The sequence below is a fragment of the Solea senegalensis genome, linkage group LG20, assembly GCF_019176455.1.
Source record: "Solea senegalensis isolate Sse05_10M linkage group LG20, IFAPA_SoseM_1, whole genome shotgun sequence".
Classification (NCBI taxonomy): domain Eukaryota; kingdom Metazoa; phylum Chordata; class Actinopteri; order Pleuronectiformes; family Soleidae; genus Solea; species Solea senegalensis.
In genome coordinates this window covers 6,435,361-6,447,901 of record NC_058039.1, presented here as the reverse complement: position 1 = coordinate 6,447,901, position 12,541 = coordinate 6,435,361, and the positions used below count along the sequence as shown (strand labels likewise).

At 41.5% G+C, this 12,541-nt stretch overlaps 1 protein-coding gene across 6 annotated transcripts in view; it reads left to right on the top strand.

Annotated features, from left to right (window-relative positions):
* celf3a (cugbp, Elav-like family member 3a) overlaps positions 1–12,541 on the top strand; it is a 43,580-nt gene that overhangs the window by 8,115 nt on the left and 22,924 nt on the right. For 4 of the 6 annotated variants that reach the window (XR_006362500.1, XM_044053422.1, XM_044053421.1 and 1 more), the window contains exons 1-5: positions 2,354–2,700; positions 4,971–5,305; positions 7,977–8,597; positions 9,763–9,915; positions 12,250–12,332. Coding sequence is in view for 3 of the 6 variants with exons in the window: in XM_044053422.1 (XP_043909357.1) it covers positions 9,771–9,915; positions 12,250–12,332 (228 nt within the window). In the remaining 3 variants the exon portion in view is untranslated. Of the gene's footprint in view, positions 1–269; positions 441–685; positions 2,701–4,970; positions 5,437–7,976; positions 8,598–9,762; positions 9,916–12,249; positions 12,333–12,541 lie in introns of those variants that run through there. The other 2 variants (XR_006362499.1, XR_006362498.1) reach the window with 2 other exon arrangements.

Sequence of the window (12,541 nt, the reverse complement as noted above, 5' to 3'; positions counted from 1 at the left end):
ATTTATAATGCCACAATAAAAGTGAATGAAAATCGGAACTATTCTGATATCTTTTATCTTTTAACAAATTAAATAAAAGCTGTATGGATATAATTGAGGGAGTTTTATTGTCGTGTTCCTTGAAGTTTGAACTGACGATTGATGGCGTCTGCTCTGGAAGAAAGAAAGTGATTTAGAAAATGTGAAATGTGGTGTTACTGCAGATAAATCTGTGAGACAGAACAGATGAGGGCTTTTTCTACAATTTATACATTTTCGCTGTCTTGCAGGATCTTCAGTGGAGAGTCCTCCGGCAGTGGCTGCTCCTGCTGCCACACCTGCTCTCTCTGTGGCCTCACAAGATAACTCTTCACTGGTAAACCTCCTCTCCAAGGTGGACGTGAGTCCTTCAGAGCTCCTCGGTGCTCTGTCCAAAGTCCAGGGCCAAAGCAGTTTCGGGGGTGAGAAAAAGAGTCCTCTTTTGTTTTGTTTCCAAACTTTCTATATGGAAACCAACTTTTTAAAAATAAAAACCTATAAACATAACTCCATAATATATAGGTTGGGAACATTCTGCAAATTTGTTTGGGGAGCCAAAATAAATCTCTAGTGACCCATCTGCAGGTTTCGACCCAAATCACTGCTCTACTGAGTTAAAAAATATTTTATATCCTAAACATTTCTTTTTTCTCTTTTCTTCATTTAGGCATCAGCTCTGTGCTCAACAAACCAGCTGCAAATGTCTCTTCAGCCTCCCCCATTACAGGCAAGGTTCCTCCTCCTTTGTCCACATCTGCATCAGCAGTTCCCCCTCAAAGCCCGTCTCTCTCCTCTGTTGCACCAGTGCCTTCTCCACACATTTCTGCTGTAGAGCAGAGCACAAACGCCCAAGCCCCCCCTCAGACTCCCAACCCAGCGTCCACCTTGGTTCAGGCTCTGCATAGAAACATGGAGCTTGCAACAGAATCAGATCCGTCCTCGTCCTCTACGAGTTTAGAGTCTAAAATCCACAGCTTCCTGCAAGGGAACCCTGCCTTTAATGCATTTGACCTAGGTTTTTCTGTGAACCCAGTGGGCGGGGAAAATCTCAACCCGGTCACTGGCACAGACAACCAGGAAGGGACTCCGGTGCGGGACGAGGGCGGAGGAACCCCAACTCAAGATGAGATCATGGACAAGCCTGCTGTGGTCCCCTTTACTTCCAACGCCAATACCAGGGAAACGGTGGAAAAAGCTGCTGTTGGATATCAGAGTAGCTCTCAGATGAACATTGTGGGTTCCCAACAGCAAGCTCAGAACGGGCAGGTCTACCAGCAACACCCACGTGGCAAACAGGAGATGCCAGAGCATGGGATTTCCACCCCTGTAGCACATTATCAACAGTTCTCCACCTTGACTGGAGGGCGAGTGCCTGCAGATAGAGCACAGACTGATGACGGTTTTCAGCGGTTGAATGAAATGAGTTGGTATAGTGACACTTACCCAGAGGGGAGCTCTCAGCAACCCAGAGGATACAATGTGACGATTCCTGCAGGGCCTGCAGAGAGTAAGTCGTCGGGACTTTATCAGTTCCAGACAGAGCTAAGTCGGGAACCTCCAGAGGCAGTTTCCCAGCAGGGCAGCGGCATTCCCTCTGGTTTCTTCAGCAACAACCTCCCACCTGTCCCAAACTTACCTCCCCCTCCCCCTCCTCAGGCCTTTGATGCTCCTCCTGTTAACAGCAATCCCATGATTCCCCCAGACCAACAGGCCTTTAACCGTGCAGGGGAAGTCACTGGGGCCAGAACTGAGAGCGTGATCGGTGGGATGGTGGTGCACGACCATCAGCACAAGTCCTTGTACCATTCCGACGACGCACTCTTCAAACACGGCCCACCTCGCCCTCCTCACCCCGAGGAGTTACACCCTCAAAGAAATGACTTGCAGTATCGCGACAAATTTTACGGTCGTGATTCCATGCACTTTCAGGAGGATGCTTACCGACACCCAGATGATCCATATTATAGGCCAGGCAGTCCTCCGCACCACTACCTAAGAGGTCAAGGCATCACGCCCCCACTTTCTCCCTCTGAAGACCCTTACTATAGCCATGACTACCAGCACCACAGCACCCCTCCTCCACAATTCATTCCAAGAAGACCACTGCCACCTCGTTTAGAGCCACATCACCCTGCTATGCGACCTCCCCATATGCATCCCCGCCCTGGACACCACCTGCACCCAAGGGGGCCCCCCCACGCGCCCTTTCCCCCTCGGTTTCATGGCCCCAACCCGGTGCTAAGAGGCAAACGTCCAGGTCCAAGAGGGGGAGGGGGAAATCCTGGTCCAATGTTTCCCCCAAAAAGACCTTTTCCACATCCACGGTACTGACTGGAGCTGTTGATTTGAGCTCTGAATCTCTATAGGTGTCACAAAGGCAGGGGGCAGGTCTTTTTACATTGTCCGGCAGTTTTGAAAGTCACTCAGTTTTGAGTTCCACGCCCTGCCAATAGGACTCTGATAATCTGAAACGGCAAAAGTCAGTGGGTCAAAGTGCAGACGCTGAGGTGGGAACCAGAGCGGACGGTGAAACTGAAGAAAGAACTTCTGCAGCTAAGTGGAGGAAAAGTCAAAGAACGCATCGCTTAGGAGGTTGAGGATCGACACCAACAAAAGAAAACAGAGGCTCTGAGAAGGCTGCTGAGCTGAGGAGTGAAGGGAGAAGAAGAAAGAGAATAAGAGGTGGATATATATAATTCACTTTTTGTGTTATTTACTCCAGTAATTAAGCGTTTAATTAAATATGTAATTGAGCATCAGTTTTGATAAAGGTCAGAGTGTGTGTGTGTGCGTGCGCATGGTATGAGTGTATGCATGCTGTCAAGTGTCTGTCAACTAGTCAAAGGCCATTTGTCATTTTTCTTCCACTTGAGTTAGATAATCATTATTTTTACGAAAGAGAACTAGAAAAGAATGTAGTTGGTGCAGTGATTCTGCTTTTATTTAGTTCTTCACTGAGCAGTTTTGACTGCCTCGCTTTGAAATCAGTCACAGTAGCTTATGTGGAAAAAACAATTTAAATTTCCCTTGGTTTGGTGAAAAACAGTGTGTATATATATATATATATATATATATATACACAGTAGAGATCGTGTTTATGCTACAATTACATACATTTGGGGGTGGGGAGCGATTTTGTTTCACTGTCCGAGCTCCAAATGTTATATTTGTGAAGCAGTGCTCTCTCCACCAGTGCGTAAAATCCCTTCGGCGATAGTTTCACGTCTCGTTGAGTTCCTTGAAGGAGAGCGGCACAAGTCAGTCAAATGGAGAAAGAGAGAGGGGTGGGAACGGTATGAGTTCCTTTTTTCTCTCCGCCCTCCAACGCCGACACAGAAGAAGAAATGCATTTTTGGAGGGGATGAAGATTCTCGGCTTCAGTTTCGTTTTACTTGTACTGACTAATAAAAATCTGAGTTTATAAAAGTGTGTGGTCTCTTTTTTCTTTTCTGATCCTTGGACTGTTGCACCACTACCCTAACCTTCATCTGGATGTATAGAGATAAATATTATGCTGTTTCTAAAATAGAGCATTATTCCTCTGGTGATTACCGCAGGAAAACAGCATATTTAATGTCTCTTAATGAAGATGATTAATGTGAAAACGTTGTATTTCATAGAAACGTGCTATTTAATGTCAGTTTTAGGGTTAAAAACCAATTCTGACGAATGATGTGTTTCCTTTTTAATATGAAGGTTCATGTAACAGTCGGACAACTTAAGTTTAACTAGTCAAATGTTAGTAGTGTTGCAAATTAACTGCAGCATTTTTAAAGGAAGATTTGATTTAAAAAAAAAAAATGATATTAATGTGTTTAAAAGTTCAACCTGATAAAGAAACATCAGCTCTGGGGCTTTAAAATTGCGGTTCTTTAATCCCAGTGTCCGCGTTAGTTGGCCGATAAATCAAATCTGTGTTAGAAATCTTTTCACACGGTCTCTGGGCGGCAAATGGAACGAAACCGAATTAAAGTCTGCTTATTTTTCTTATTTGTTTCAATTTGGCCTTGAAGCCAGATCACACTTAACTTTGCGACTAAACACTGGTTGTCCGTGGCAACCTGGCCACGACAGATGTTAGATTTTAGACTGTTGAAAACCCCTTAAATAGATGAATAAATAAATATGTGCTTCGTTATTAAGAGAGAAGAGAGATTTTTTACTTATGTCACCAAAGTTGTTAAGTTTAAGACAATGACATCAATTAGATATTACAAATCAAGTAAAGTGATTAATATGTATAACAGAGAAGAATATCAAATTGCCTTCTATGATGTAAGAGGAAAAAATATTCATTTAGCCACTAATTAAAGACACTTTGAAGACACTTAAATTAATCTTACGTGATTGGACTAATTTATCTTATTCCTGTATTTTTATTTTTATTTTTTCACACATGTGACTCAGACGAATACCTCACTGACTCTTCCGCTCCATGAAAAACAAAATAGGAAAAAAGGGCCTTTAATTTGAAACTTTCTCTTTCAATGAGCTCATGACGGTGTCGTCATTCGACACATTTCTTTCACCCACAGACCTGTTAGATGCAACCGTGCAACAGTGAGAAGAGAAAGTGAAGCTAAAATTGGGGCTGCTGGAATAGACTTCCATAAGAGAGAGAGCAAATCAGCTCCGGAGAGTCACCACATGTCAGTGCACGTGTTCTTCCAAACAGTACCTTTCACTGTCTTTGCTGAACGAGGCGTTTAAAAAAAAACTACACTATGTCACATTTATGCACCTCCACAGTCTGTGAAGAGATATTGATATTAATGACACTGAGGTGCACCACACAAGGAGGTTTCTTCACTCCTTAATTTGCCCTGGAAGAGAATGTTTACTTCTTTTAAAAGATGTTACATGTGCACACATCATACATCCCTTGAATTTTAACCATGTTCCTGTTTCTCCTCGTCCCTCCATCCCTCCCTCCCTCCTGTTTTCATCCTCAGGGAAGCAGAGCCACACTTTGATGTGTCTGATGTGATGGCAACTTTTCCCCCCGCAAGTTCACAGATGGAGGTGGAGAGAGTGTGTTGCTGTTGCTGCTGCTGCTGCTGCTGATGCTTCCACTAATGTCTCTTTGTGGTGTGACATGATTGCAGCTGAGTAAGCCTCCAGTTTAGCACCGACACAGAGCCACCAGCAGGAAATTAAAAAAGAAAACAAGCAGTAGAGGCAGGGAGGAAAATAAAATGCTGAACATGTTTCTCTCTGTGTGTCAGTGGATGTTTGAGAGAGGCACCGTAGATGAAGGGAGGTGTTTGGACAGAAAGGCCCCTGTGAAGTAAGTACAACCACAAACATTGACAGACACGTTTTTTCCTCCTTCTCTCCGTTTGTGTTTCACTCATCCACGCAATAACTGCACGCTGCAAAATCCAATAAATGTATCTATTTTTCTATGAAACAAAGGTATGATGCTGTATCAAAATGTGTCATTTTTGTTTGTCCTGTAGAAAGTGTATTTCTCTACTCCTGATGACCTTTGCCCTCTTAGTAGAGACCAGGCATATGTGGTTCCTAAAAAAAACATTTCCATTTTTAATAACACATTTTAGAGGATAAGTAATTTGTTCCTTTGGCACAATTATAATAAAAATGCATTTAGTATAGGACAAAAATTCACAAAAGTGCTTCACCTGTGTAAAACACAAGGTAAACGATAAGATAGTGATTAAAATATAGACCATAAAATTGAAAAGGCAAACAGACAGCACACAAGATAAGGCAAATCAAGTTGTATAACTTGAGATACTTTATTATTTTTGTCAATATTTTTAACAAATTCATTATTTTAAAGACAGAAATGTCTGTTTAAAAATGGTGGATAATTAACCTGCAGAAAAAATCCCATTAATCAACAGGTTTCAACGTTAAAATGCTCCATTTTTTAATCAGTGTGTTTATAATAATAAATTAAAGCACAAACGCTCGTGCTGACGCGACACCGTGTGTGTGTGTCGCGTCACCAGATGTCGTGGTTGGGCACAAGAAGAGGAAAAAAAAAGTCATCCATTGTCAAAATGACAGAAATCACGTTTTCAGAGCGCAGTTTGAAAACGGCATATATCATCGATATGCACCTGATCACAGGCAGATGAAGTCAGTGTGTGCGTCACGTCTGCCCCCGTGGGCTTTTACTGTGGCTGAAGGGCGGAGAGCACACACACGATTTAGTGGCAAATGACAGATGGCAGTCTTAACATTAGAGACGAGCCGAGGAGACGCTCCGCTGCTGCTGGGAATAAATGATTTAATATTTCACACACACACACACCTCTATTTATGTGTGTGTGTGTGTGTCCACGGGTTTGATGTGTTAATTACGTTGCTTACGTCGAACAGCGCCAGGTCGTGACTGCTTTGAAGTGTGCGCATGTCGGCTGTGTGTGTGTGTGTGTGTGTGCGCGCATGCAGCAGCCTGTTGTCATGTGGGTTCATTGTTTACATGCTGTCCAGATTTCACAAATGATGTCGTTTGCGCGCGCGTGACTGTGTGAGAATAAGGTTCCTACATTTATGGTAATAACGTTTGTTTCCACATTCCTGCCCCGATAATGAGTCACGAGCTCAGGAGATCCATGTCAGGACCACGGCCAGCTCCACGGCGAGAACAAAAGGCGGATTTACGTCTCTTGATGTCAGGGACCGTCGACTTCTTAACGGCCACGTGAAAAACGAAAAATCTCTTCGTGTAAACGCCTCATGTTTACAGTGTCTTTTTCATATATATATTTTTACATTCAAAGTCGTTATTTCCAATAATGTACTGTTACCTATGCCTCCCTGATCCGTGAATATGTGAAGAGACTGATGTCCTGTCAAGTTTACACACAACCTCTTCTCTAAGGTGTATTTATTAGTTTTTTGTAACTGTTCACAGGTAAACACATGCTCTACATAAATGAGAGAAAGCGCTCCGAGAGAGCAAAGGCTGATCCGATTCACGCACTGTCAATACAATAAATCATTTCTGGATCTTTGTCTAGATCACCACTTTTTTTTAGTAATTGGATTTAACATTTAACTTGGCTAAATTAGTGGCATCAGCTTTTTGAAGTTGTGTCAAAAACATATAATGAAGAATAATAATAAAATAAAATTGCATCACTCTTTTAATATTGAGTCTAATCAGTGGCATATATCTTCCTGACAAATGTTATTTTTCTGTCAATTTATATTTGTTTTGGGCAGCTGGTATCAACATTATTAATGTTATATTCTTTTACTATTATTACTTTCTAGTGGGACAAACTAAGACTTTAACCATGTTGATGACTTGTTAATGTCTACATGAAACTATCATGTGTATATGGTTCTATAATATCAGACAGGACACAGCATACAAATAATGAAACATCCATCGTATCTGTTGAAGAAAACCAAACTGAGGCGGAATAACAACACAATTGCAGCTTTAAAATAAAGCACACATGTTGTGGTTCTGCCCCAAGTTCTCACCTTTCTGGGCCAATATCTTCCACCTCTGTATCGTCTTTTATACTAGACAATTAGATCCTGATTGCCATCTAGCCATTTTTGGTTGCCCCAGCTAGTCCTTGAAACTCCATCCTATTCTTTCAAATAACACATCTAAATGCAGCAAGGTATGGGTCTCCTTTTCTGCACATTTCCAAAATACAAGCAGCCAAATCGCAAAGTGACACATGCTATTGTTATTTTTTAATGTCTTATTGGTTGTATGGACTGTGGACCTCCTGTAGCCCGACCATCCTTCCCACGGGTTATATCACTCTGGCTTTATTTTTAAAAAAGTGATGCATTTTTACACTTTATATTTATTTTTGTGTGAATGTTCTTGTAATGTTTTATGAGGTTGTGTAAAGGGGACTGGTTGTTCTTGTAAAGTTAAATTAAATATAAAATAAAATGTTAAAAATAATTAAATAAAGGAAATTCAACTGTTAAACATCTATTTCCCCTTTTTCCTCTAGGGCCTGTTCGGCTTTCACAGGGCGAGTAGTTTGGTGACAGTCCCTGGCGGCAGACATCAGGGCTCGTGCAGCCCAGAGGGAGGAGGGATGGAGCTGAGATGGACAGGGAGGGAGACACCGGCTTACGACGTCAAAGGAGTACACAGTCACACACACACACACAGGAGAGGAGAGGGAGAGGACAACCAACCAGACTGCTTACAATTATTCCCCACGGTCTCCTGAAAGAAGCCGAAATATCAACCCGTCTCCTCACTCTTTCACTCCAACCACCGAGACCACTGTTTTTTTTTTATTTTTATGATTTTGTGTAAATATCAGATTTGTATATTTGGGGGGAAAAAAGAAGCCAAAAACCTCGGGGAAGAGCAGCGAGAGGGGGAAAAACAAGCAGACCAAGAAAAACACGCTCATGCCGAATAAAGGACCGTGTCTGGATGTTAATAGTGCTGTCACCGGAGAAAACGAGCCCAACTTGTGACGGGATTTAAACACACGCTCTCTCTGCCAGATGAACTGAGGAAGACACGTTTCATAAGTAAAGAAGAGGAGGAGGGAAGGAGAAGAAGAAGAAAGGCGTCCACTGATTCCACCGATTCTCTGCCATAAACAGCACCACAGGTTTGAGCACTGCTTTTATTCGAGTATTCGTTCGTTTGACTCGTTGTTTCTTCAGGGGTTTTCTGCTCAAATGTTGTGAAATCGTGTCGGGGTCATTGTTGTTGCTGATGACAAAGAGAGCGCACGCAGGTTCCAGCTGTGCTGACACACACACACGCACACATCATCATGCCAGTGTGCGTGTGTGTGTGTGTGTGTGTGTTTTCCAGTGTGCACACTCACTACGAAGGTGTGTACTATTATTTACAATGATGTGACCTGAATGGTTTCATCCTCTCCACGCTGACAAAGAGAATAGGTCATAACTTAGCTGTGTGTATGTATGACTCATGAATATTCAATGGGAATATTTAATCTCAGCCCAAGAATATGGAAGTTATTAGATTTATCTGCCCTAATTTAGCATTGAATGCAAATGAGCTGTTTGAAGTAGTGTCAAAAAAAATCACTGCTGTGCTTATAAACCCAGTTATCGCTCTCAACGTCCTGTCTGATCATGTAGAACTGCTTTGCACAGTTGCTCATCAACATTTCCACTGTTATATTCTTTTAATAATTATTATTATTATTTCCTACATATAACATTTAAGACTTGTTTATGTCTTCATTAAACAATCACTTGTTTGTATCCTGAACTTCACCCAACTCAACTAAAACAAATGAGGTCATTCTTAATTAGTGCGCATGTGATACTGATAAGTAACCAACCACTAAATGCGTTTTATTTAACAACTCTCTTATAATGTATATATATATATTTGTGTGTACAAAAACAACAACTTTATGGTATGGCTGACTGCTTTACTTCATACTGAAACATGTCTGTCACAGTACGCAGAGAATTCATGGCAGATGGTTAATTTTGATTCTTACATCCATTTTATATCGTGACGTGTGTTCTTTTCTCCTCGATCTGTGAGAGATTTAAGCCTGGTGTCTCTCTGAGGGAGTAGAAACTAATATTTCAGCATCCCAGTGTCACTGAATGTTCCCATCTGCACCTCCATCTCCAGCCTCCTGTTTGCACCTCCTGTGCAGTGTGAATTTAAGCCTGCAGGCTCCTGTCTGCTCCTCCTGACCGCCTCCGCTCTCTCTCTCTCTCCCTCTCCCTCTCTCCCTCTCTCTCTCCCTCTGTGTGTTTGTGTGTGTTATTCTTCCTCCCCAGACTTCTCAATGAAGGAGCCTGACGCAATCAAGCTCTTCATCGGGCAGATACCCCGAAATCTGGAGGAGAAGGACCTGAAGCCCATCTTCGAGCAGTTTGGAAAGATCTATGAGTTGACGGTGATAAAGGATAAATATACAGGGATGCACAAAGGTAAGGACCCAGATTTAGTCCCGGAGCGAAGTCTGGGGCAAAAATGTGGTGTGAATTCTTTCATGGCAATGTAGTGGTGACAACAATGCTTATAATCATACGTTGTGACATATTTTTCCCTGTAATTATCAGGCTCTTTTTCATTAAGCACCTCTGGGGCCTCTTTAAACATATCTGTGAGGATAAAAATGTTTATATCTTCACAAATCGGTCAGCCAGACTTTGTTATAGGGAAAAAAAAGTAATGATGTGGGTTAACAACAAGTGTTTTCAAGCTGAATCAACATCATTTGATTCATTTTAAAAGTCAAAATCAAACATAATATCAGAATTGGGCCAACACTCGTATTTGTAAAAGGCAATTTCCTTTGCTCTTTCATAGATTTGAGCACATGCAGTATAAAAGTGCAGTGTTGTTGTATGTTTTCCACTATATTCTCACACTTTATAAGCTGCAGTTCAAGTGATCGTTGAGTGTAGTGTTCTGACTATAGACATGAAAAGGTTTGGTTTTTTTTTGCCGCGAGCCAGCTCAGCGTTGAACCTTCTCCTCTGTGCACAAGAGACTAACTCTGTGCATTACAACAATGGACGTGTGAAAACAGAAGAATTTTGTTAAAAAAAACAAACCCCAGAAACAATTGAGCACACACGTGCAATTTGTCTGCGCAGTTTATGTCTACTCCTGCAGCACATACTGTACAATACTATTAACCTTTTTATTGTTTCCTCACAAAAATCAACTTGATCACACGGAAGAATTCATTGATAAGTGTGTATGTTAGTACTCTACGTATGGGAAAAGAATAATTACCGGAAAGGTATCTGTCCATAGGTGTTTTTTTTTACTTGATACATGTTATCAGGTTTGGGGTTAAGTTGCTGAAGTGATCCACGCTAAACAATGACCCTAGCTGTCATTTCTAATGCAAATGTGAGCAGAGGAAACAAAAGGCCTTTATAAATCCACATAAACCATCAGTCATGTGGGAGACGTATGGGTCCAGGTGGTACCAGTCCTCTAACACCTACAACACCTATTCTGCATACATTTACATATTCATGATTTGTGGAAGCCCTAAAGGTTAATGAAAGCCTTTCTCTATTATGTGCAACTGCATACATTTTGCCTAAACAGCATGATATTAAATAGTAATTCAAACTGCCTGTGTCTGAGTTGTCTCCAGGTATTATGATTTAATAATCCCAGAGATCCCCTGTGCTGTTTAACAAAATAAAGTTGGCCATTGTCATCTTTTTAAATGTAGATTTAAAGACATACAATAATGATGGCCATTATTAGACCCATCATGGTCTGAAAAAGACACTGTTAAATAAATCCAAAGCACAGCACGTATATCAGATCATATTTATAACAACACAGTGATGTCTCTGCCTGCAGGGCTTCAGGGCAAACATTCAACTGAGTTTGAATTAAAATAACATGACAGTGCCAACACTGAGAATATACGCTGCCCAGCCAAAAACAAACAAACAAAAAAAAGTCACATACTATTTTTTTCTTTGTGCCTGTGTGGGCAGTGTTATGATGATCTGCATTGTTTGAGTTGCTCAGGTCTAGGTTTTAACAACAATATGTGAGGGGAAAAAAAAAAAAGAGCTCCGATGACGACCTAAATATACTGAATGAGCATGTTTTTTTCAGTCATATTCCAAGATGACAATGCAGGATTCATTCAGCTGTGAAAGCATGGTTCATTTTCACACATGCATAGTGCACCACAGTGTCCAGGCCTTAACTTATCTCCATTAAGAATCTTCAGGATGTGCCGGAGAACACTTAACACAGCAGTCCAGCTCTCTCCTTCTCTCTCTCCCTTCATCAGTACGAGATCTGGGTGAAAACTGTAGGCAAATGTGGAGTGGAATAAATATTGTGACTTTACATGAGCTTATCGAATCAATGGCATGATGAATAACAACAACAACATTTTGTGGGTTTTTTTTGCAGTGTATGTGGAATATGAAGCTGACCTGAAACATCAGTAGTGTGCACAGACATTTCAGTGGACAGGGGCTCAAGAGGGAAAAGGGCACCTCCACATAATTATTGTTATATTATAATAAAAATAATAATATAAATAAAAAAACATAGGAACATTACAGTGGCTGTACTTATTTACATATTCCAACACAAATGCCATTTTTTTATTGCACACTTTGATGTGAGAATGAGTGCAATGGGACAAACGGTAATTTAAAATGTACCTTGTCAGAAGGCAAGCGGGCACCTGGGGTCTTTCTGTGCACGTCCACGATAAAAACACATGCTGATGTTTGCTAACCTTCGTCCTTTATATTTTGTGTTTGCAGGATGTGCCTTCCTGACATACTGTGCACGCGAGTCCGCCCTCAAAGCCCAGAATGCACTGCATGAGCAGAAGACACTACCAGGGGTGAGTACCTTGTTGTCCGTTTCCAAGTCCACAACATTGCTCGGTGAGGCAAATCAGGAAATAAGAACGTACTGAATAGCCACCAGGGGGCGACTTCCCTGGCTGGAAAAAGAACTCCCTTTGAATGGACGTCTATGTCAAAAAGACTCACTTTATTTATAACGTCAGTAAACAATTTCATGAGGAGTCTCGAATCTCTAGTTTCAGGT